This window comes from Triticum urartu, chromosome 7, assembly GCF_003073215.2.
Source record: "Triticum urartu cultivar G1812 chromosome 7, Tu2.1, whole genome shotgun sequence".
Lineage (NCBI taxonomy): Eukaryota > Viridiplantae > Streptophyta > Magnoliopsida > Poales > Poaceae > Triticum > Triticum urartu.
In genome coordinates, this window is record NC_053028.1 from 538,245,644 (window position 1) to 538,271,226 (window position 25,583).

General features: G+C 50.2%; 2 protein-coding genes across 2 annotated transcripts; both read left to right on the top strand.

Annotated features, from left to right (window-relative positions):
- Positions 1-6: 6 nt before the first annotated feature.
- On the top strand, positions 7-6,374 carry LOC125523987. Its single transcript, XM_048689066.1, has 4 exons — positions 7-1,498; positions 1,715-1,835; positions 5,068-5,127; positions 5,225-6,374. Exons 1-4 carry the CDS (start codon positions 36-38, stop codon positions 6,092-6,094), a joined length of 2,514 nt encoding a protein of 837 aa, XP_048545023.1. The 5' UTR covers positions 7-35; the 3' UTR covers positions 6,095-6,374.
- A 1,230-nt stretch (positions 6,375-7,604) lies between these two features.
- On the top strand, positions 7,605-8,887 carry LOC125522666 (auxin-responsive protein SAUR40-like). The gene has a single exon (XM_048687711.1). The coding sequence runs from the start codon at positions 8,088-8,090 to the stop codon at positions 8,577-8,579; it is 492 nt and encodes a 163-aa protein (XP_048543668.1). The 5' UTR covers positions 7,605-8,087; the 3' UTR covers positions 8,580-8,887.
- Positions 8,888-25,583: the final 16,696 nt, after the last annotated feature.

The following is a 25,583-nucleotide window of genomic DNA, read 5'->3' on the forward strand; positions in this document are numbered from 1 at the left end:
CATCTGGTGAGAACAGGCAGGCAGACGGTGGTAGAATGCAAGCAATCACAGCCATATTCCAGGATGCAGGTAAAGATGATGGTGGTGATGATGATAATGTCACAAAGGTTGCTGCTATCAGAAGAGAACACGGTGGCATGTTATGTAGCAATTTGGGATCAAACATGACAATGCAGCAACGAACAGAACATGTTCCCTTGGGAAACAAAGCATCGGGCAATAGCGCTGTTTCTTTAGATGATCTTCTGCAAGGTGATGGGCTTTGCTGGACTCCCCACATTGTTCTTGGAGCTTCTGAATCCATGTCACAACCCAATCCAAAAAGGGCCAGGATGTCTGATGTTCAAACTGGGGTTAACGTATCTCAAATTGGTCCGGAGCCTAAAAGAGCAACTACCATGGATGAGGTAATAGAAGGAAAGAAGGTCATGACTCATAAGGCCCAAAGGTTGGCATTTATAATTGAAGAGGAGCTGTTCAAATTATTTGGGGAAGTTAATAAGAAGTACAAGGAGAAAGGTAGATCACTTCTGTTCAATCTGAAAGATAAAAACAATCCTGGGCTGAGGGAACGAGTCTTGTCTGGAGAAATAACGCCTAAATGCTTATGTGCAATGACTACTGAAGAACTTGCTTCAAAGGAGCTTTCAGAGTGGCGGATGGCTAAAGCTGAAGAGCTTGCAAAAATGGTTGTTCTTCCTGATAGAGAAGTGGACGTTAGACGCTTGGTGAGAAAAACACACAAGGGAGAATTTCAAGTTGAGGTGGAAGAAACTGATGTTTTCCCTGTAGAAGTTGAGCTTGGTGGTGATTCACTTTCTTATGTAACATCAGAACCCGTTGCAGTTCAAACCAAATCTGACGATAAAGCAAGTGTACACAGGGAGATCAAGGAATCGGACAACAGTGTGCAAGATGTAGTTGGGACATGGAACAGCAATACATCATGCAATTTAGAATATCCAGAAAATGAGAAAAATTATCTCATGCTAGAACCAATGGTTGATGACTTGAAGGTTATGGAGAATCTTCCACTGATCATGTCACTGGATGAATTCATGCAGGTCCTTGATTCAGAACCACATTCCAAAGATCAGTCCGTTGGAGCCCTGCAAGATGATCCTAATACTAACAAAGATGACAAAGCTAAGTCAGCAAATTTTCTCATAACCATGGACAAGGCCGCTGTATCAGAATTCCAATTTCATTGTGATGTGTCGTCTCCAAGAAGTTATTGTGAATCCAAATTAGAATCACGCATAAACAAACCAGTTCCAGTTTTGGATCCAGTTGAAGAACCAAAGGGAGATGTGTTGGTCAAATCCCCCACTGAAAAGGTGGGTGCTGAAAAATCAGATACTGTTAATGGCTCGATTCCTGAATCTACTATGCAGTGTAAGAAAACTCCTGATGCTGTGCTGACACATGACATTATATGGGAGGGAATAATTGAGCTCAGTTTGTCTTCAATCACAAATATCGTTGCTATCTTCAAAAGGTTTGTTTCATCTACCTTGCTTATGATACTCATGCATGATTAACCTTTATTTTTTTGAGATGTCCAGTTAACGACAAGAAGTACTTTCATTTGTAATTTCAACAATTTTAATGAACAACAGACCATTTCATTATGTAGAGCATCACATGTCCTAGTATGCATCTCAATGTTTTGGCGGCATCCTTATTTCATCGTCATGTTGCTTCTCTTTTGCAGTGGTAAAAAGCCATCTACAAATGAGTGGCGCCGCTTTCTTGAAATCAAGGGAAGAGTGAGACTCAGTGCTTTTGAAGAATTTCTTGAACAGCTTCCTAAATCCAGGAGCCGTACTATAACGGTAACTATTATTTCTGTGTGTGGTTTCATATATGCTATTGTTGGTTTGATGACTACGTTGTTAACTAAAATTGGCAATTGGATTCTACCCTTTCTGTTACTGGCACATACACATTCTTGCACTTGTTGCCTTGCAAAACAGTTGTGTTTGTCGCTTTGACAGGATAATAATTGATTGTAAGGACCCATCAAAAACATGTGCTCTTGCGTGTGTTTCGTTGTGGTTACATCATATCTGCATAAACTGAATTTTCTTTATCATGTGAACTCACAGTGTACCCGTTCACAGTCTAGGCCCTGGGATGCCATAAAATGGAAGATTAAGGCTGCGTTCGACTCCTCTCCGCTCCCTCCACTCCGCTCCGGAGTGGACCAGGCTCTAGCTCATTTTCACGGAGCGGCTAAAACTGAGCTCCACAACTCCGCGGAGTCAGAGCGGAGAGGAGGGATTCCGAACAAGGCCTAAATGCCACCGTTATTTAGTGTGTTTGAAGCCTACATGGCAGACTGTGAAGGGATGGGCCTGTGGCCTAGTGGTGGGAGCGTGATTGTTCGTTCCAACCCACCTGGGTTCAGCCCTAGGATTGACAGGGTGTGCGATTTATTCAGGGTGCATCTCATGTTATATGGGATAGTGCATGCCAGCATGTGTGGGAGACCCACACTTGTGTGTAGGTGGGTGGTGTGAATGGTTGTGTGCGTATATCTTGTACCCTCACAAAAAAAAACCATATACTAGTAGGAAGCGCTTTCCTGTCATGATCCATGTAGAGTTTTTTTTTCTCAACATATGTTGCAGTTGTAGTATTGTCAGGTACTGCGAATTTCATAATCTTTTCGTATGATAAGCCGTCGACTTCGTAGTGTACACAACTGAGTTTCCTGCAACAGATCAATAGAAGCAAGCCATGGATAGACCTAGTCACCTAGTCATCGTATAGTTAGTTAATAGTTTGATACTTCTACATTGTGACATTTGGTACATTTACTGTTACATTAGTGTTATATTGAGCCATTTACTTTCTTGAAGGTCACCTGTGTACGGTTAACAAAGGTGCAGATAGATTTTTATATAGCAAAACAAATAGATTGCTTTGAGCTTTGACATACTGAACTTGAGCATCTTCGTACGATACTGTTAGGGTGCTCTTACCAACAGTATGGTATTGCAAAGCGACCGGGAGAATAAACATTGGACAAGAAAAGAAAGGAAAGGGAAAGCCCTGATAAGAATATATATACATGTTTAGCATTACTGTTAAAGTGTATCGTGGTTCATGCAATGTGTTCTTGCGCCCTTCCAATATGGTAATTTATGATGGCAACTGCAACTGTATGCAGGACCGCGTATTTGAATTATAATTCTATTGCGTGAGGCAAACTCGTGCCTTCACAGGCTTTCTGTGATTGCTCCCAAATCCCGTCAGATTTGATATTTGTGTTAGTTTACGCCACATGCAACATAATTATTCATTATAATATCATGATTTTCTCTTAGTGGGCAACCAAACATACTTAAGCACTAAATTGAAAAAGAATAAAATCACACAGATTGCACACATGCTGTAAGCCTTGTGCTACTGCAAGTAACTGAATACCTGAAATGCCGCTGCAAAACAGACACTCCTTATTTTATCACCACTTCTTAAAATTGTACTGTTTTTGCTAGGGCCGTGGACAGCTGCAAATGCCCAAATTTAGTTATTATTGTACTATCATTTATTATAGATAGACTATTCTTAGATATAGTTTGCTAGTTTTATAGGTAGATGGACTATTTTTCTCTGAGATTGAGATCTAGGTAATCTATCTCTAAACAATAACAAACTCTATAGTGTGACTATTAACTTATGGATATCCTAATGATAACCAAACTTGGGTATTTTCATGTTGTACTTCTTCATAATACCCATCTCGTCCTCATCTTCTTTTTGATGAAAACGCTATTTGTTGGCCCCTCTCTTTGATGCCACACCAAGCCAAACTTTTCTTTCTTCCCCTGTCGGGCACCATACCGTGCCACAGGCTCTGTCAGTGTTTGGCTATCCGCTCTCCTAGGCCCGATCTAGCCATGGTAGCGGCTACATGGCAGGCCTCGCATCTCACTGAACCTTGTTGAAGCTGCTACCACCCTCCTACATGTTGTTCCTTCATTGTTCACCCCCTTGCTGCAATACCATTGTCGATAGCATCGCCGAGACCTTCCCTACCCTTATTGACGCCAAATAAACATTCCTTGCTGCTTGCCCTTCTCGCCATTCTGCCAAGCCTTGCCATTGCCATGCTTCAGCCTCGTGTCATCTCTTCTCTCTCCTTATACCGAAAAAGGCTTCATGGCCCACTTTATAAATAAAGCCATAAGGATACAAACACCGAAGGTTCTCACACAAACACAAGGTTAGAAGGGAAAAAGAAAGGAAAACACGAAAGTTACTTGCTGGGGGCACAGCAAAACAAGCCCACAAAACACACAGAACCACGGTACACAGTACGCTACTTCGCTCTCCTTATGAGGTCCTGCCACTTGCCATTCCAGCAGCCGAGAGACCTTCCTTCATGCTCCCACCTGCTGGAATTTGCCGCTGCATCGCCAGGCTATGGTCCTAGTCTACCATGCCATGCAGAAGATAACATAAGCTTGGGCTGTTATGACTAGTTGGTTGGGTGGAGGCCGTCTGATCAGAGCCCCAACCCAGGCATCGATGCTGCTTTGGCAGAGATTTGATGAGTAGGCATGGATCAGTGAAAGAGAAGGGGAGATAAGATTGGGATAGTTAGGAAGAGGTTAGCTAACTGGTGGCCCAAGGCTGACAGAACAAGCTGATATGTGGGCCATATTGGATCAGTTCTTTTGTGACGAAGGGCAAATGGTTTTTGCTTACCTGTCACAGCTAGCTCAGGAAGTTTGGTCAACAGTGGCAATAGAGCAAGGTTATTAAAATAGCGGCATATGAATTTTACGGCCCTAAACTGGAACCTTTTTTTTTTTGAACAAAGAAACTGGAATCTGTATGCTCATTTTAACATCCATATTTTTGTGTGAATTTGAATAACAAATAAACTACTAGTACTATTTAGACTTTGGTAGACTGCCCTGTTCACATTGTACTGAATTCAAATATCGAATATTTCTGGTAATCTGTACCTATTTCACACCTTTCTGGCTACTCTTGAGTTTTGCTCCTGAAAACATTGTTTTTTTTTACATTGAGCATCTGTCACTTGTTTTACAGGTAACTGAGTTACGTTGGAAGGAGGGCTCTCTTGAGAGTGGTCGACATCATCTCTTAAAGGTTCCTCCTTACTATCTCTCAAGTATTTGCTCTTGAGTCGAAGCTTAGCACTGTCACACAGCTCCTGATTTGCTAACAATCTATCATTCTTCTGCAGACTATTGACTCATATATAGCAGATGAGAGAGTAGGGCTAGTGAAGCCTTCTGAAGGGGTGGAGTTGTACCTCTGTCCTTCTCAAGGGAAGGCAGCTCAGATACTTGCTGACCACCTGCCAAAGGAGCACTTGGGTAGTTTTACTGTGCCTGGAACATCTATCATCGGAGTCGTTGTGTGGCGAAGACCCCATGCCTCATCTAGGGTGCCCAACAGGCAAGAGGACCCCAAGAGGCAGGCTGCCACTTCTGGTTCAGCTATGCCCATGATCTCTCAGCCATCATCTCGCTCTTCCAATGCTTCTCATCAGGAAGTTGTAACCGCTGATGTTCCTCCTGGCTTTGGTTCTGGTGTTGTTAGGGATGATGATGACCTACCTGAATACAATTTCGTTAGCGTGTCAAACTCGGCTGCCAATGTGACAGTGCCACAGAGTTACAGGAGCCATCAGCATCTACCTCTCAGTTCTCCTCCGACAGACCGAGTGAGAGAATTGATTCGCAAGTATGGTAACAGATCTGCTGCAGCCCAACCCTGGAACAGCAATGGCGACGACGATGACTTGCCAGAATGGGATCTGTGTTCTCAAGGTAACCTCCAGCAGGCGCGGATTCCACAGCCACGTTACCCTTATCAACACCATGAGCAGCTGCAGTACCATTCCTTGCTTCAGCAATCGCAAAGCTCATTGTCCCAGGCATACCCCCAGCAGCACCAGCATGTTGCCATGCCCGTGCATGCTCAGTCGCTGACCTACAGCCACCCAACGCAGCCTGCTCAGCAATCCTACTTCGGTGTACCAGACGATGGCAGTGGGTCCTACGTCAATGGTGTAACCCATGGCACCGGGAAGGCGGGAGCCAATGGATGATGGCATGGAATCCAGGGTAGTTCTGTGCGTTCTCTGCAAAGCATCCGTTCTAATCGTTTGCAAGGATCTGGCGGTAGTAACGTGTCTGTGTTTGGTCCACCTATCGTAAGTGTCTGCTCAATGCTCACTATGATGGTGTAAGAATCATCCATCTTTATGGTATGGTCTCGTATCTTATTTGCTACTGGTGATTCCTGTGCTATCATTCTGATGTTATTATGAATGCCTTTTAAAACGAGTATAGTAATTAGTACAAGAGCTCCCCTGCTTTCCTTTTTCACTACTCCTAGATTTGATCAACAGATAGACAGATTGTGTATGGATGAAGCTCAGAAAGATCTTGCTTCGTTTCCACCTGAGCAACTCATGAAAACTAATTCAATCTTGAAAAAACTAGCAGCGAGCGTCTACACCAGGGCTGCTTCTGAAATATTCCAAACGGAGTTGATTGAGTCGCTCTATCATATCTTTATAGAAGACAGAGTTAATATTTACAAGAGCCTAGTGTAGATGGGAACATCTGCGAAGGCACACCCACTCCACACAAAAAACAAGATCACTCTCGCTGTTAAGGTTCAGGACATCCCTTGTGAAGCCAAGTACTATGTCAAAAGAGGTGGTGATCCTCCTACCAGGCACACTGTTGCCTACAATGTTGCCGAGAAGAAGGCTTTGGTGTGACTGCTGCAGGTTTGCTTTCTCGGCGATATTATGCAGACATGTGCTGGGAGTATTCATCTTAGCTCACATCGACAAGCAATGGACGAAGAAGGCAAATGCAGGGCCAGTGTTTGTTAGACACATCCTTGAAGATGAAAACCGGCACGCAGATTCTGTGACTTGGAGGTCCAATGATCTCGTTGGTGGTGACCCGGTGAGGCGTGGAGAGAAGGGAGCTCTATCAGCAGGCTCCTTCAAATTTGCAGAAGAAGTACCGCACTAAGCCTATAGAGAAATAGATAAACTGACCAAGGCTAGTGCCGGACAAGGCTGTCGCGGCCCACCGGCGCTCTACCGCTGCTGGAGGGACGGCGATGGCGGTGCGGCCGGGCAAGGTGGCCAGTGGACACGCGTATGAGGTGGCCGTCTGGTATAAACTATAGCTTTTTTTAGTTTGTAGTTAAACGACCGGAATATCGGTCATATATGTAAATTATATCCTAACTTGAAATCCGACGGGTTTACTTACATTTGTCTGGTTATTTTAAACCTTGTTTGAAATATATATGGATAGCTTTGAATGACCGGCTCCCACATCAGTGTTCGCGGACTAGTACTCTCTATCCGTGAACAACGGATGCGATGTCCGGTTTACAGGTCAGTGTGGAGATGCCCTTAGGCTGCAGTGCAATTGTGCAAAAAACAAATCGACTGAAACCTGTTTGTGTGAGTCGACTGACCCAAAAATTAAAACCAGTCAACTTGCACGTATTGATCCCATACTAGCATTACTCCTAGTATATTTTAGGGCTCGGCCTAGCTACCTCTCACCGCGTCTCAAGGGGCCAAGAAGAAGAAGAAACTTTCAAAGCAGCCCTCACCCCACGCATGCATATGTGCCATTCTTAGCTTGCTCTTAATTAATCTGAACCTCTTCTTCTTGCTACCACCGCGAGAAAGCAGCTGAGGCGCTCCCTTTCTCCTTTAAATTTGGACCTTAATTTCCAGCTCCTGCGTCCCATTCTCCAAACGCCCAGCACCTCATACTCTTCGTTGCTTTCCTAACTTTGGTTCACTCTCGGGAGAAGCTAATTAACCATCACCTCATACTCCGCCGATGCCTCCTTCTTCGCCTCTTGCCGTCCGCGAAGAACCATGAACTACACCGGGAGCGCCCTCTCCCTCCTCGTCCCCAAAGCCACCAAGGACATGTCCCGCCTGCACCAAGGCTACGACCGTGGCTAGCTCCGGCTAGCTACTAGTACTTGTAGTATACCTTTTCTGTTTAGATCCTTCCCCGTTGTCAGTTGATAGTTTTTCACACCGATCAGCCATGAAGGAGGTGGGTCAGAAGAAGAACATCCTGGCCAAGACGCTCCAGAAGTGCCGGTCGTTGGGCCACCGGAGGCAGCCGGCAGCCTACGGCGGTGGCGGCAGCGCCAGTGCCCCGGCGTCGCCACGCGCGGCCGATGGCAGGGCGGCGGCGTGGGCCGTGCCGGCGGGGTACTTCGCCGTGCTCGTGGGGCCGGAGAAGGAGCGGTTCGCGGTGCGCGCCAGGTGCGCGAACCACCCCCTGTTCCGGGCGCTGCTGGACGAGGCCGAGACGGAGTACGGCTTCGCCGGCTGCGCCGGCCCGCTCGAGCTGCCCTGCGCCGTCGATGATTTCATGGAGGTGATGTGGGAGATGGAGCAGGGGGGCGGCGTCGCGTCGTCGCCCAGCTGCGCTCGCTTCGCCGGCAGGGGCCACCACCAACAACAACAGCGCCACGGGTACCACATGTTGAGTCCGGGCACGTTCCGGTTCCTCGTCGCCGGCCGATCGTGATCACCATGCACGTGCTTGCTCTTCGCCAACGACGGTCTAAGTCCATCGTTGTAATCTTCCTTTTCTTCCTCTTTTTCTTTACGTGTAGGTTGTTGATGTCGAATGCATGTAGAAGTTAATTCTTCATCGCCTGCTTGATGGACTGCTAGCTTAGGGTGTTGATGTGATAATTTCATAAGTTGCCAACGTTTCTTGGTCCATCAGTTAGTGTGCATTTCGCGTGTTCTCCATGTGAATCAGATATGTATATGGTGCTCATTGTAAATGTAAACTATGGACAGAAGATGCTTCCTTTTGTTTTTGTAGAAGGACAAGTTATGGACTGTGCAATCTCGATGTATTGATTGGTGCACCAGGCACGTATATATAAGTACAGAGGTGGGCCACAACCTCAACTATACAAAGGAAACAGGAGGTGGGCCCTACACACAAATATACACGTACACAATATACTCAACCCCCCCCCCCCCCCCCCCCCCCCCCCCCCCCCCCCCCCGCGCAGTCGAAGAGGCGCCAGTGACGCAAAGACTGGAACGGAACTCCTCGAAGGTAGAAGTCGGCAGTCCCTTCGTCATCACATCGGTGAACTGTTGGGCAGTCGGCACATGGAGAACCCGAATACGTCCAAGAGCCACCCGCTCGCGCACAAAGTGAATGTCCAGCTCAATGTGTTTAGTCCGGCGATGATGAACGGGGTTGGCGGAGAGGTACACCGCAGAAACGTTGTCACAGTAGACAATCGTAGCCTGGGAGACGTCATGATGCAACTCCTGAAGTAACTGTCGTAGCCAGGTGCACTCGGCAACAGCGTTGGCCACAGCTCGGTACTCAGCCTCCGCGCTGGAGCGCGAAACCGTGGGTTGTCGCTTGGACGACCACGAGACGAATGAAGGACCGAGGTAGACGCAGTAGCCGGAGGTGGACCGACGAGTATCGGGGCAACCAGCCCAGTCTGCATCGGAGTAGGCCACCATCTCCAGAGAAGTAGACGCCGTGAGTGTCAATCCGAGGGTCATCGTGCCGCGGATGTAACGAAGGATCCGCTTCACGAGAGTCCAATGGGAGTCACGAGGGGCATGCATGTGGAGACACACCTGCTGAACAGCATACTGAAGATCCGGTCTGGTGAGAGTCAAGTACTGAAGAGCGCCGACGATAGACCGGTAGAAAGGAGCATCCGACGCAGGCGAGCCCTCAAGAGCAGAAACCTTGGCCTTCGTGTCAACAGGAGTAGCAACACGGTGACAGTTGAGCATGCCAGCACGCTCAAGAAGCTCATGTGCATACTTCTGCTGATGAAGAAAGAAACCATCCGGGCGCCGAACGACCTTAATGCCAAGGAAATAATGTAGAGCACCCAAGTCCTTAATGGCAAACTCGTCACGCAGCCGGAGAGTAATCTGCTGAAGAAGAGCTGCGGAGGAGGCCGTCAAGATGATGTCATCGACGTAAAGAAGCAAGTATGCAGTCGTGTCACCGTGGCGATAGACAAACAATGAGGCGTCCGAGCGAGTAATGCTGAAGCCCAGTGTCTGAAGAAACCCGGCGATCCGCTGGTACCAGGCGCGGGGTGCTTGCTTGAGCCCGTAAAGAGAGCGGGACAGCAGACACACATGGCCAGGAAGTGAGGCATCGACGAAACCGGTGGGTTGCTCACAATACACCTGCTCCTCAAGATGGCCGTGGAGAAAGGCGTTGGAGACATCCATCTGGTGAACAGGCCAGCCGCGGGAGACGGCGAGCTGGAGGACGATGCAGATCGTGCCCAGTTTTACAACCGGGGCAAACGTCTCAGTGAAGTCCACTCCAGCACGCTGGCGGAAACCACGGACCACCCAGCGAGCCTTGTAGCGCTCGAGAGTACCGTCCGAGCGGGTCTTGTGGCGAAAGACCCACTTGCCGGTGATGACGTTGGCGCGAGAAGGCCGGGGAACCAGTGTCCAGGTGCGTTTCCGTTGAAGAGCATCAAACTCCTCCTGCATCGCCGCAAGCCAGTGAGGATCACGTAGGGCGGCGCGAGCGGACGCTGGAAGAGGCGACGGCTCCGCGATGGAGGCTGAGAGGACATACTCGTCGCTCGAGTACCGGAGGCTCGTACGATGAACGTCGGTACGAGCCCGTGTAACGGGGCCAGGCGGCGCCGTCGGAGCCACCGGCGAGGCAGCCGGCGAGGCCGGCGGCGTCGGAGCCGGCGCCAGGAGCGGCGAGGTGGCCGGCGTCGTGGCGGCGGAAGAGGCGGCCGAGCCAGCGGCGCCCGACCCCGCGGCGCCCGAGTCGGGGGCGGCGGGTGAAGGAGGGGCGCCAGCCGCGCCGGCAGGGTCGGTCGAGGAGGCCGAGGGAGCGGGTGCCGGCGTGAGGGTGCGAGGACCGCCAAAGCCCGGAGGCGGTCCACGGGCCGAACGAGACCGTCCACCTGACGAGGTCGTCGAAGGGCTGCCGGTGGCCGGCGGTGACGAAGCGACAAGAGGTACCTGCTGCTGAAACAGAAACACCATCTCATCAAAGTAAACGTGTCGGGAGGTGAAAACACGATGGGAGACGGGATCATAGCAGCGGTAGCCCTTAGTGTTAGGTAGGTAGCCGAGAAAGATGCAGGCGACGGAGCGGGGTGCAAGCTTATGAGGCGCAGTAGCGGCGATGCTAGGGTAGCAAAGGCAGCCGAAGATGCGAAGCCCATCATAAGAGGGGGGTGCACCGAGTAGAAGATGATGAGGTGTAAAGTTTCCACGAGTACGACATGGGCGGATGTTGATGAGGAGAGAAGCGGTGGCGAGAGCGTCAGGCCAAAAGCGTGGAGGCACGTTGGCATGAAAGAGAAGAGTCCTAACGCAGTCATTGAGAGTGCGAAGGATGCGCTCAGCGCGACCGTTCTGCTGCGAGGTGTACGGGCAAGTGAGACGAAAAATCGTGTCATGTGTGGTGAGAAGATGACGAACAACGAGGTTGTCAAACTCCTTCCCGTTGTCTGTCTGCAACGCGAGAATGGGACGACCAAACTGCGTGAGAACATAGGAGTAGAAGGCGGCGAGTGTGGATATAACATCCGACTTGCGGCGCAACGGGAAGGTCCACACATAATGCGAAAAATCATCAAGTATGACAAGATAATAAAGAAAGACCGTATTACTTGCAACAGGAGAGGTCCAAACATCACTATGAATTAACTCAAACGGGTACGATGCAACAAAAGAAGAAGCCCTAAACAGAAGACGAGCATGTTTGCTGAGGCGACATGCATGACACGAGTGATCCTCGTTCTTATTACACGTGAAAGAAAAACTCCGAAGTATCTGGCGAAGGGTGGCAGGATTAGGATGACCCAAGCGAGCATGCCAAAGGTCCACTCCGGTGGCGAGGGCGACAGGGGTGGCGGAAGTGGTGGAGGTGGCGGAGTGAACCGGGTAGAGCTCGTCGGGGCTGTCACATCGATGGAGCACCATCCGCGTGCGAGCATCCTTAACAGAAAAGCCATATTCGTCAAATTCAACGGTAACCGGATTTTCACGTGTAAGAGAACGAACGGAAACAAGATTTTTAATAAGTTCAGGGAAAACTAGAATATTAGACATGAATATTGGAGTGGAGTTAGACGGAAAATATGTATGACCAATATGGGTGATAGGAAGAGAAGATCCGTCACCGACGGTGATGCGGTTGGAAGTGTGGACAGGATGGGCGGTGTGGAGGTTACCGGGGTACGCCGCCATGTGAGCGGTGGCGCCACTGTCCATGTACCAATCGCCACCGCGAGTGTAGCTGGACGGGGAAGGAGTGTTGTGGAGAGCCGCCAGAAGAGCCGGGTCCCACGGTGCCGGCGGGAGAGGCGGCGCGGCCGTCAGGGGCAGCAGCGGCGGCCCACCTGCCAGCGGCTGCTGGCCGTAGGGCGCCGCGTAGGGCGGCAACGCGGCGTAGAACGCCTGGTGTGGCTGTGGCCGGGCGCCGAGAAGTCCCGGGGCAGGGGCCCGAGGAATCGGCATGGAGTAGGCGTGCACAACGCCGGTCCATGGGTTCTGACCGGCGTACCACGGGGCTGGCTGATAAGCCTGCTGCGGTGGGCGGGGTGCTCCTCCCTGAGCGCCGGCGCCCCTGCTTGCGGCCACCACGATGGCCGCCGCGACGACCCCCCCATTGGCTGCCGGCTGGGGCGGCGGGAAGGGGGCGGGCGGGGCGGGCGGGAAGCCTGGCGGGAAGGCGGGCGCCGCCGGCTGTGGCGGCGTCGGGCGCGGCGGTGGCGGGGCTGGACCCCCGCGGGTGCCGGCGACGAGGGCGGTGTGGGTCGCGCGAGTCCGCGCCACCTGCATCCGGCGCTCCTTCAACTTGAGGTACGCGACCACCTTAGCAAAGATGGGCTCCGGGATGAGGGTGAGGTTGGAGGCGGCGTTCCCGAAGTCCTCGTTGAGGCCGCCGGAGAGGGTGCTGATGAGGAGCTCGTCACCGATCTTTTTTCCGAGATCACGGAGCTCGTCGGCGAGCTTCTTGAGCCGCATGCAAAAATCATCGATGAAGGAGTCAAGTTGCTGACACCCGTAAAACTCACCGTAGAGCAGGACCTTGTGCTGCAGCCGGTTGTCGGTGAAGAGGCCGTTGAGCTTGGTCCAGACCGCATAGGCGTCGTCCTCGTCATCCACCACGGTGTGGAAGAGGTCGCTGGAAATGGTGAGGTAGAACCAGCGGATGATGGTGGCGTCGAGGATCATCCACTCCTCGTCGTTGATCATGAGTGCCGAGTCCACTGTGCCGTCCACGTGGCCGTGCAGGAGGTACTCACGGAACACAAGCAAAAAATACCGCTTCCAGACGAAGTAGGACGCGGTGGTGTGATCAAGCTTGACTGGAACGCGCTCATGGATGTTGAGGTCGCGGACGAGGGTGACATCGGGACCGGCAAACGGGTTAGATACGGTGGACGAGGAGGAGCTCATGGCGAGGGTTAGGGTTTGGGACTTGGCGCGAGCGGATGGAGGCGGGGTGGTGCGGGTTGCGGTGCAGCTGGGAGGTGCGGCGGCGCAAGGGGCAGGGAAGGGTGCGGCGCGGGTGGGAGGAAGGGGTGCGGGCGTGGGCAGAAGCGGAGCAAGCGGCGGCGGCGGCCTTGGGGAGAGGCGGCGGCAGCGGCGGGCTCGGTGGCGGGGAGAGGCGGCGGCGACCAGCGGCGGCGGCGGCAACCGGGAGGGTGGTAGCGGCGGCTGGTGGCGGCGGCGGGGAGTAGCGGCGGCGGCGGCGGCGCGTAGAGGCGCGGCGGCGGCGGCTTTAGGGTTTAGGATCGTGCTGCGATAGATACCATGTAGAAGGACAAGTTATGGATTGTGCAATCTCGATATATTGATTGATGCATCAGACACGTATATATAAGTACAGAGGTGGGCCACAATCCCAACTATATAAAAAAACAGGAGGTGAGCCCTACACATAAATATACACGTATACAATATACTCAACAGTTCTGGACGAAGCGGAGACGAGATCCACCTAAGAGCACTATCCGGAACAATGATCAAAGTCTTTTGCCGGGCAACGGTTTTGTGAACCTGCTATAGGCTAAGGTCTAAACTATTCTCCCAAGTCCAAAACGATCCAACTCTTTGAGTCACTTGCGCCCACAAGCAGCACTAGAAAAAACATTCATCGACAACTCAAAGCGCGACGCCAAGGCTAATCTAAGCGCCATTTAAGAAAAAGGGTTAATCTAAACGCAAGTTGATTACTACCTGATGACCAGATAACCACCCCTCGTGGCAACTGAGCTGAGCTTCGTCAGGCTCGGATTTTTCTGACCTGCCACTTGCAGTCCAGCATGTGTCGTGATCCCGAACCTGTGATGTCAACACACACAATTATTGTCATTATAGTAAAACTACACAATATAGAAATATGAACATGACATAGGCTACCGTCCCAAAATAGAGAAATATCATCATCTCACCACTAGCAAACCATATCGTCACATATGGAAGGGAAATTTGACAAAGCTTCCATAAAATGAGAAATAAATCATATTCTTATTTTCTCGCACACACTTTTTTAGAAAAGAAGGATCACCCCTGGCCTCTGCATCAGAGTGATGCATGCAACCCCACTCTCGCACACACTTAGGGGGGTCTCTCATGATCAATAGTTGTTGCATGGCTTGTCTTATTGATTACATCCTTTGCCATGCTTTAACCATACTGTCATCAATACACCTAAAATGGGTAGATTGAAAGTGCATCTGACACTTAATTATATTTTGGTGTGATGACAATATGATCAGTAGAACTAATAACCGATTCTAAAGTTTACCTCGGGTTATTGATTCCCTGGAAGTTTAATGTGGAGATGATTGCCCCGTCCCCACCCCATATTTTGAAAAGATCAAAGGCGTGGTTTTCCGACGGCTCGATGGTTTTCGTTTTGGTTCGATTTGATTCGTAGGACAACCGCACTATTAAGAGGGGTCATTGTGGATTGGTTTTGTGTTCGTACATTCTAAAACATATACACCAATCTTCTTACACCTACCACTTTAAATTACCTTGTTTGTGCTTTTGTGGAGGTATCCATGGAGATGAAATAGAAAGTTTTTGGACACCATGTGTGTTCGGAAACGTAGTAGAAAAAAAATCGCACCTACGATCACCCAAGATCAATATGAGGATGCATAACGGGTTGGGATCACAACCGTTACCGTCACCGAGTTGCAGCGGAAGAAGAACATGTCGGTGTAGATCGTATTTGGAGTCCCTCGAACCGTCGATGAACGATCCCTCGTACCGCCCACGAACAGTCCCTCGAACTGAAGACCGAAAGCACGACCTCTCTACTTGGTTGCAAGCATGCAACCTTCATGATCCGGCAGCGCTTCGCCGTCCAGAGCTAATCGTCGCCAGAGAATTAGAGGGAGGAGATTAGAACCACACTGGGCTTCTAATTATGAGGACAAGAGGATTTGCCACACTCTAATTAGTCAACTAGGACCAACTAGAACATGAACGAGAAGAACTAGAGGAGGCTCCAAAACTTGTGTGTTCAATTATGGCCAATACCTCAAGTATATATAGGTTAGAGGGGGAGAGGAGGGCTGGCAACAAATGAGGGAAGGCCTCCTTGGGGCGCCATCCAAAGGGGGAGTTGGACTCCTCCCCTACTAGGATCCCCCCCCCCCCCAAGGAAAGGGGGGTGGGCTCCTCCACTTGGGCCTTCCTGGCCCAAGTTGCCTTCCACCTCTTGGCCTTTTAAGCCCTATTGATATTTAAATTAAATATAAAATGTTCTAAATATTTCTAGACCATTATATAAAAAAAATTCGAATTTTTTTCCACCTATATATATAATATATCGGTAATACCCGATATTCACTGAAACCCTTCCGGTGACCCCGAAACACTTCCGGATCCTCTCAGAACTATTCTGAATAAATATATTTTCATCACTCCCGTCCTACTACACTCAACAAATCATGATTTCCTTAAGCTTGTGACCCCGTAGGTTCCGTAACTCATAGACATGAATGAAACCGTTCGTTCAATGACCGATAGCGGGACCGTGGATGTCCATATTGGTCCCTGTGAGTACACGAATGATATTCGAGTGAACCTTTGGTTATAATGTGCTGTTCCCTTTGCTTCACGATATTTCACAAAAACCAGGATGCATTGGTATCCTTGAGTCATCACCATGCTCACTATACCGAAATCCTCGTTACCGGTTTTGTTCTTTTGTCTTGTTATTGTGTTCCGACATCCCCGTGACAAAATCACGTGTGTGTGGCCAGATGATGATTGATGCCGTCACACCGAGAGGGCCCTAATAATATCTCTCCATAGTCGGAGGCGTAAATCCCACTCTTGAGCTATCTGGCCACTTGTCAAACTTTCTGCTGAACATGTAAGTTGTCGTTATGATGGTCGTGTTACAGGTGGCATTTGAGCAACCCCAAAGCTCACCATACGGTAATAAGTCACCACGATACTCTCATGGTCTAAGGAGCAAAATCACACATTAACACTCCATGTTATTACAATTGAATACAGACGATATTAATTCAATTCAGAACAAATAAGTTTGGGTCGATTCAATATGATCGTACTTCCAACGTCATAATCTAAAAGTTGTTTCAGGACTATCATTTAGCACTTTAAATGATATCCTAAGATCCATAAAACGTGATCACCAACAACACTTGAGCTAGTCCTAGAGGCAAGACTAGGAACCTTTTATTTAACCGTTTATTATTCCAGACGTGCATATGTGTTTTCCACTCAATCACATATTCTAGGATCATAGCAGTTGTAGCATAGAATATAAACTCTATAATTATGAATATGGAATTGTAATAATACGAATATTATTGCCTCTAGGGCATATTTCAAATAGTCTCTCACTTGCACTAGAGTCAATAATCTAGTTAGCACTTTTAACTTTTACACCAATGGTAATCTGGTGTCAGTCCATGCTTTGCTTGTGGTATAGACTTCGTCCTATCGAATATGACAACTTCAGATCCATGTGTATCATTTACATTTCAATGCATCCATCATGCTTTCACATAAATTCATAATTTGCGTTAAACGAGCTTAGTATATATTGAATCACCGGCAATACCTTTGATTCCTTTAGATTGAGCTATAGACCCACTATCTGAGAATAATGTTTTATTTGCACAATCATCTAGAAACCAAGTTCATAAATGAACCTTTTGATTCATCACCCTCTATTGTTGCTTCTAAAGCGATAATATACTCAGCCTTTTGTTATAGAATTCACCACAGTAACTTTCTTGGATCAATTCCAACTTACTGTGCCACCATAATTCAAAATTCACTTGGAGCACCGACTGAAGTTTTGTCAATGTACTACTTACGCCAAGCATGTATTGATGTAACTAGCCGCGGCAACAACAATCACCGGTAAGGCTGGCAAAACTAGTTGCGGCAAGTCGATCCTCAAGCCAACGCCGCCCCTCCACGCCTTGGCGGCAATAACGACAACTTTCCTGACGAGAACGTTGGGGGCTACCAGGAGCCTCGCAAGGTGGCGTGCATCCTTGGTGAGGCCTAGACCCCCTCATCCAACCACCACTTGAAGAAGTTCTCTCGCGAGGTGAACGTGGCCCTTCCGGAGGTTGAGGCCTCCATGCCCTCAAGTGGTTGCGGTACACAATCTCCTTCGACTCCGCCAACCACCCCAAGTACACGAGGGTTGTGGGAACCATCCACATGTCGTGCACACCCACCGTCAACAAAGTTGCCGTCACCAAGACACTCATCAATGGCAGCGCGGGCCTCAATGTGCTCTCCGTGGAAGCCTTCAAGAAGCTCCAAGTGCCCTACGAGCGCCTGATGCTGACGAGGCCCTTCTCTGGCGTGACCGACGGCTCCACTCTACCTTTGGGACAAGTGCGCCTTCCAGTCACCTTTGGCACCTACAAGAACTACCACACCGAGTTCATCGACTTTGATGTGGCGCACATCAACCTACCCTACAACGCCATCTTCGGCTACCCCACGCTCATCAAATTCATGGTTGTGATCCACCAGGCTTACAACACCGTCAAGATGGCGGGCTGCAGTGCCACCATCACCATCCACTGCGATGACAAGGACGTGGTGCGCTCCCTCGAGCACGCATGCAAGGCTATGGCCACCACTTACCCCGCTGATGAGGACGACGCCGGGCCTGCCGAGCCTGCACCCGCGAAGAAGAAGCAACTGTTCTCTTAGGCACGCGCCGAGATGAAGAAGGTGTCACTGGACGACAGTGGCTCAAGGCCTGCCCTCAGCATCGACACCGGCCTCTCCCCAAATAGGAAGACGAGCTCGTCACCTTCCTCTGGGCAAATGCTAATATGTTCGCCTGGACAATATCAGACATGTCCGATGTACTAAGGGAGGTGATCGAGCACCACTTAGCTGTGTGTCACAACACACGGCCCGTGAAGCAAAAGGTACAGCACCAGGCGTCTGAGAAGCAAGAGTTCATCGTTTAGGAGATCGAGAAGCTTCAGGAGGCAGGGATCATCCGCGAGGTGCTCCACCCCGAGTGGGTCGCCAACCATGCATGTCGTCGTGCCCAAGCCCAACGAGAACAAGTGGATGCGCGTCAACTTCACCAACCTCAACAAGGCCTTCCCCAAGGACCCTTTCCCGCTCCCACGGATCAACCAGATCATGGACTCCACCGCAGGGTGCGAGTTGCTATGCTTCCTGGATGCATTCTCAGGCTATCACCAGATCAAGATGGTAGAGGGGGACGAGGAGAAAACGGGCTTCATCACCCCCTGCGGAGTGTATTGCTACATCTGCATGCCCTTCATCCTAAAGAGCGCGGGAGCACCTTCCAGAGGCTGATGCGCATCACCCTAGGGCCCTAGATGGGAAGGGGAACACATAGGCCTACGTCGATGACATCGTCATCAAGATTCATAAGTCAAGCTCCCTCATCGCAGACCTCGAAGAAACTTTCGCCAACATGCGCAAGGTCAACCTCAAGCTCAACCCTGCCAAGTGCGTCCTTGGAGTCTCTCCAGGCAAGCTTCTTGGCTTCCTGGTCTCCCACCATGACATCGATGCCAACCCTGAGAAGAGCAAGGACATTGAGGAGATGCGGCCTCCCCGGAACCTTAAGGAAATGCAGCGCCTAGTGGGATGCATGGCCTTGCTCGGACGCTTCATCTCCAAGTTTGGCGAGAGGCCCTACTGTTCTTCAAGCTCATGAAGAGATTCAGCCCCTTCAATTGTACTCCTAAGGCTGATGCGGCTTTCGAGGACCTCAAGAGGTACCCGACGAGCCCTCCCATCATGGTCGCCCCGCGCCCTCGCGAGCCTTTGCTCCTGTACTTGGCAGCCACCCCCAGACGATCATCACAGCTCTTGTGGCAGAATGAGAAGAGCAAGCCCATGTTAAGAAGAAGCCTGCCACGCCTGCACCTGCTGAGGCCGGTTCTGCGCCTGCCGAGGCTACATCCGAGCCTGCTGAGGCCATGCGGACGCTTGCCGAGGGCCCTCTTTAGGAGGCCCCTGACGAGATGCCTGGTGCAGCCCCCGAAGAGCCAGTTGTGGCCCCAGCAACCACGCGCCTCGTCGAGCATCCCGTCTACTTCATCAGCTCGGTACTGCGAGATGCACGAGAGCGATATCCCATGCAGAAAAAGCTTCTCCTCTCGCTCCTCATCGCCTCCAAGAAGCTGCTCCACTACTTCCAGGGCCACCCTATCAAGGTGGTCACGTCTTACCCACCGGTGAAAGTCTTGCGCAGCCCCAACGCCATCGACCACGTTGCTGAATGGAACATCAAATTGCAGCCCTTCGAGCTGGAGGTCCACACCACAAGGACAATTAAGGGCGCGGCCATGGGCGACTTCACGACAGACCCGCACCAAGTGGAGCCTCATGAGGAAGAATTCGTGTTGTCTGGAAAGGGCACCCCTGATGGCTGGGCATGCACTTCGACGATACGTTCTCCTGGTAGGGTGCTAGGGCTGGCGTTGTGCTCACCTCGCTGACAAGTGACAAGCTTTACTACGCTGTGTAGCTTTGCTTCAAGCATAGCGACAAGGTCTCTAACAACATCGCTGAGTACGAGGGCCTCATCGCCGGACTCAAGGCTGCCATTGCTCTGGGCATAAAGAACATCACCATCATGGGATACTCGCAGCTCCTTGTCAACATCTCCAACAAAAGCTACAAACCAAAGGATGAGGGCCGCCTACCTCAAGAAGACGCGCAGACTCGAGAAGTGCTTCCTCGGCATGGAGCTCCAACGTGTCCCTCGCGGCGACAATAAGGAAGCATACGACATTGCCAAGCGGGCATCCCGCCGCGAGTCTCAAGCCCCTGAAGTTTTTGAGGGGAGGATCCTAAAGCCATTTGCGGCGCCACCTATTGTCAGCCCCATGGAACCTCATGAAGATCTCCCACCCGCACATCCTCAGGTGTACCTGACTGCGCTCAGCCCTTAGGCGCTCTCCTGCTGCAGGAGCTATAGCCGCAGGCTAAGAGCTGGCTTGTCAAGCTCAAGGCCTACCTAGAGAGCGGCGCCCTCCTGGAGGATGACACTGAAGCAGAGCGTGTGGGCCGCTAGGATGGACCCTACTGCCCGAAGGATGGCGACCTCGATCGCAACACCCTAATGGAGTCGCGATGCGATGCATCTCTGCGGAGCAAGGGCGCAAACTGATCGCCGACATACACGGAGGAGACTACGGCCATCAACCCTCATCATGCACTTGCGCCGGCAAGGTCTTCTGCAGCGGTTTCTACTGGCCCACCGTGCTCCAAGACGCCATCAAGCTGGTCTAGTCGTATGAAGCCTGCCAATTCCACGCCAAGCAGATTCACCAGCCTGCAGAAGGGCTCCAGACCATCCCCCTCTCATGGCCCTTCATGGTCTGGGGGTTGGACATCTTGGGCCCCTTCCCTCATGCTACTGGCAGCTACCGCCACCTCTACACCGCCATCGATAAGTTCACCAAGTGGGCTGAAGTGGAGCCTGTCCGCACCATCCCGGAAGGATCAGTTGTCAAGTTCATCAAGGGCTTAGTGTGTTGTTTCGGCATTCCCAACCGCATCATCACTGACAATGGCTCGTAGTTCACCAGCGACCTCTTCAAGTCATACTACGCTAGCATCGGCACGCAGATCTGCTACACCTTAGTGGAGCACCCACAGAGCAATGGCCAGGCCAAGCATGCTAATGCTGAGGTCATCATGGGCCTCAAGACAAGGAGGTTCAAGAAAAAGCTCACAGCATGTGTCAAAGGCTGGCTTGCGAGCCCCAGTTCATGCTATGGTCGATCCGCACAATAGCCACCAAGCCTACTGGCGAAACGCCCTCCTTCCTTATCTACATGGTAGAAGCGGTCCTCCCCACGGAGCTCAAGCACGGGTCCCCGCGAGTCCTAGCCTTTGACGAGGTCCAACAGGACGGCCTGTGTGAAGCTGATATGCTCCTCCTCGAGGAGGCACACAGCCATGCTGCCATCGACGCAACACGATATTAGCAGGCGCTGCGTCACTACCACAACCGCAACATACGTCGCCGCACGCTTGAAGCTGGCGATCTTGTCCCGTGAAGAATCATCTCCAGGGAAGGACTCCACAAGCTCTCAACCATGTGGGAAGGCCCATTCAGAGTGGTGCATGTTTCCCGGCCTAGTGCAGCGTGGCTGGAAATGAAGGAGGGTGTTTCTGTACCAAACACATGAAACATCCAACGCCTCCGCAAGTTCTACCCGTGAACTCACGGGCACGAACGAAGTGGAGCTGTACATGCTCTGGAGCTTCTCTTTCTGCATTGCCACGAAGCTACGAGAGCTCCCGCTCACAACCCAGTGGGGCCCCATGCTCAGACATGGCATACTGATTACTTGAGGGTGCCGCCTGGCCACTACATCCTCAACTTGCTTCATGCACATCACGACAACATGTATCTTTTCGGTTGTGTAATCAAACTCCTTTATGCACCAGTAAAATTTCATTTCCTAAGTATTATGAGTGCTTGGTAAGAAATTTACTTCAAGAGGCATGCATGCTTGCGATCTCGCTCATGCGTATCACGTGAACGGGGCCTGGATACAGTGCCTGTGCTTGGGTCAGTCCCAATAGCGCCACTAAACCGGAGTAAATGAGATCTGGCTCGCGGGTCTGCTCCCGTATACGTCACCTCACCAAGGTCCTTGGTACTTTTATCTCCTAGCGTGACACCTATGAGCGACCTCATGAGTGCGCGCCGTTGTACCAGTTGCAAAAACTTGTTTGCACATCTCTGTCACCGATATAGGGCATAGGAAGCCTCACGGGCCGTGGCGCATCGCTCCCTCAGGAGGCTCGTGGGAGGCCTCACGAGCGCTGCCTCGCGAGGCAGCTTGCGGCGTCATCCCCACCAAGTCCTACTTGGGCCTCACAAGTGTGCACCTCACGAGGCGCATCCTGCAGGTTGCAGCACATTAAGGCCCATACTTTGAAAGAGATAAGTCTAACTTCATGAGCCTCTCTTAGCACATCTCAAACTTCCTTTCCCTCACGATCTCATTGAACGCCCACGGTCTTTCCATGGCACAAGCCGCTTGCACGTGAAAGGGGGGCTCCTTGAGCATCGTGTCTCAGGAGCCCTTACCGCCTCGCGGAGCCCTACACCCTCTAGCCTTGTTAGGCACGCGTCCTAACATACCAGCGACAGTCGTAGTACGCTCAGGGGCTAGGTCCTAGCGACGTAGAGCACAAAGGCACATAAAGGGAAAAACATGCCACACAAGGGAACAAAAATCACAGGAAACATTAAAGATCCAAAGTCATTACAAAAATATCGTCTTCACGCCCCCACAGGGTCACATCTACTTGATCAACATGATAAAAAAGAAAGGAGGGCCTAGGTGGGTGAGGCGCTGTCATCACCATCATTGTCGACGACGTCGACATCTTCATCGGAGCCTTCACTGACATGCGTGAACTGCTGGACGAAGTCCGCCACACGGTCCCACACCTCCTTCTCGAGTTCATCGTGAAGCTCCATTGGACATGGTTCATCACCTTGTCAAAGTCGAAGCTGGCATCGCCGTAGAAGAGGTTGCTGAAGAGGCGCATCATCGCCTAGCTCAGGAGGTTGCGACACTCCTCTTTGATGGTGTCATCCACCTTCGTGGCCCCCTCCTCCATCTTCCCCACAAGCTTGGTGAAGAAGTCTAGTTAGCTGCCATTGTGGTCATCGAGGGGGTCCACCGTCTTCTCACGGGTGAAGCAGGAGAAAGCGGTGCACGCACGCTACGCGAGGGTGTAGAATATCTTGCTACACTTGTGCTGCCACCCCAGCGCATGCGCCACATCTTCCCTGGCCTTCTTGACGCCTTAGAGACGTCACCCACCCGCATCCAAAGGGAGGCCAGCTCCCCCTCGGCGCCAGCCTTCGCCTCCAGTGCCTGCTGTCGTGCGATGATAACCCACAAGTATAGGGGATCGCAACAGTTTTCGAGGGTAGAGTATTCAACCCAAATTTATAGATTTGACACAAGGGGAGCCAAAGAATATTTGAAGGTATTAGTAGCTGAGTTGTCAATTCAACCACACCTGAAGATTAATTATTTGCAGCAAAGTGGTCAGTAGCAAAGTAATATGATAGTTTTGATAGTAGTGACAACAGTAATAGTAACGGTAACAGAGATAGTAGTAATTTTATAGCAAGTGTAAAAGTGATGATAGCAGTAGTAACTTAGCAGGAACAATATAAGATAAATTTGTAGGCATTGGATCGGTGACTTGTTGGATGATATTCATCATGAGACAGTTATAACCTAGGGAGATACGGCACTAGCTCCAGTTCATCAATATAATGTAGGCATGTATTCCGTAAATAGTCATACGTGCTTATGGAAAGAACTTGCATGACATCTTTTGTCCTACCCTCCCATGGCAGGAGGGTCCTATTGGAAACTAAGGGATATTAAGGCCTCCTTTTAATAGAGAACCAGAACAAAGCATTAACAGACGATGAATACATGAACTCCTCAAACTACGGTCATCACCGGGAGTGGTCCCGACTATTGTCACTCTGGGGTTACCGGATCATAACACGTAGTAGGTGACTATAACCTGCAAGATTGGATCTAGAACATGGATATAATGCTGATAACATAAACGGTTCAGATCTGAAATCATGGCACCCGGGCCCAAAGTGACAAGCATTAAGCATGGCAAAGTCATAGCAACATCAATCTTAGAACATAGTGGATACTAGGGATCAAGCCCTAACAAAACTAACTCGATTACATGATGAATCTCATCCAACTCCTCACCAACCAGCGAGCCTACAAAGGAATTACTCACTCTCGGTGGCGCGCATCATTATTAAACAAAGAGAAGGGTTGGTGATGACGAAGAACGAAGATCCCCCTCTCCGGAGCCCCAAATGGACTCCAGATCTGGCCTCCCGATGAAGAACAAGAGGTGACGGCGGCTCCATCTCGTGGATCGCAATAATTCTTTCTCCTTGATTTTTTTCTAGAAAAAATAGGATTTTATAGCATCGGTTTTAGGGTCTATGAGGCCACCAGGTGGGGACAACCCACCTGGGCGCGCCAGGAGAGGGGGAGCGTGCCCTGGTGGGTTGTGCCCACCCAGGTGCCCCTCTCCAATGGATCTTGGCTCCAGAAATTCTCATTTATTGTATAAAAAATCCTCGCAAAGTTTTGTTCCATTCCGAGAACTTTTATTTCTGCACAAAAACAACACCATGGTAGTTCTGCTGAAAACAACGCCAGTCCGGGGTTAGTTTCATTCAAATCATGTAAATTAGAGTCCAAAACAAGAGGAAAAGCGTTAGGAAAAGTAGATACGTTGGAGACGTATCATGCGACCTCCGCATCCTTCAGTCGCTTCGTGAGGCAGGAGTTCTCGGCCTTGAGCTCATCCTGTTTCTTGGCGAAGCGATCTTCCTGGAAATTCTGCTTCTGGCGATGTGAAGAAAATATGCCCTAGAGGCAATAATAAAGTTGTTATTTTATATTTCCTTATTCATGATAAAGGTTTATTATTCATGCTAGAATTGTATTGATCAGAAACTTAAATATATGTGTGAATACATAAACAAATAATGTGTCCCTAGTAAGCCTCTACTAGACTAGCTCGTTGATCAAAGATGGTTAAGGTTTCCTAACCATGGACATGTGTTGTCATTTTATAACGAGATCACATAATTAGCAGAATGATGTGATGGACAAGACCCACCCGTTAGCTTAGCATAATGATCGTTCAGTTTATTGCTATTGCTTTCTTCATGTCAAATACTTATTCCTTTGACTATGAGATTATGCAACTCCGGGATACCGGAGGAATACCTTGTGTGCTATCAATTATCACAACATAACTGGGTGATCATAAAGATGCTCTACAGGTATCTCCGAAGGTGTTTGTTGGGTTGGCATACATCCAGATTAGGATTTGTCACTCCGAGTTTCAGAGAGGTATCTCCGAGCCCTATCGGTAATACACATCATAAGCTTGCAAGAAAATGACTAACACTGGTACAACGAGGTGCTAT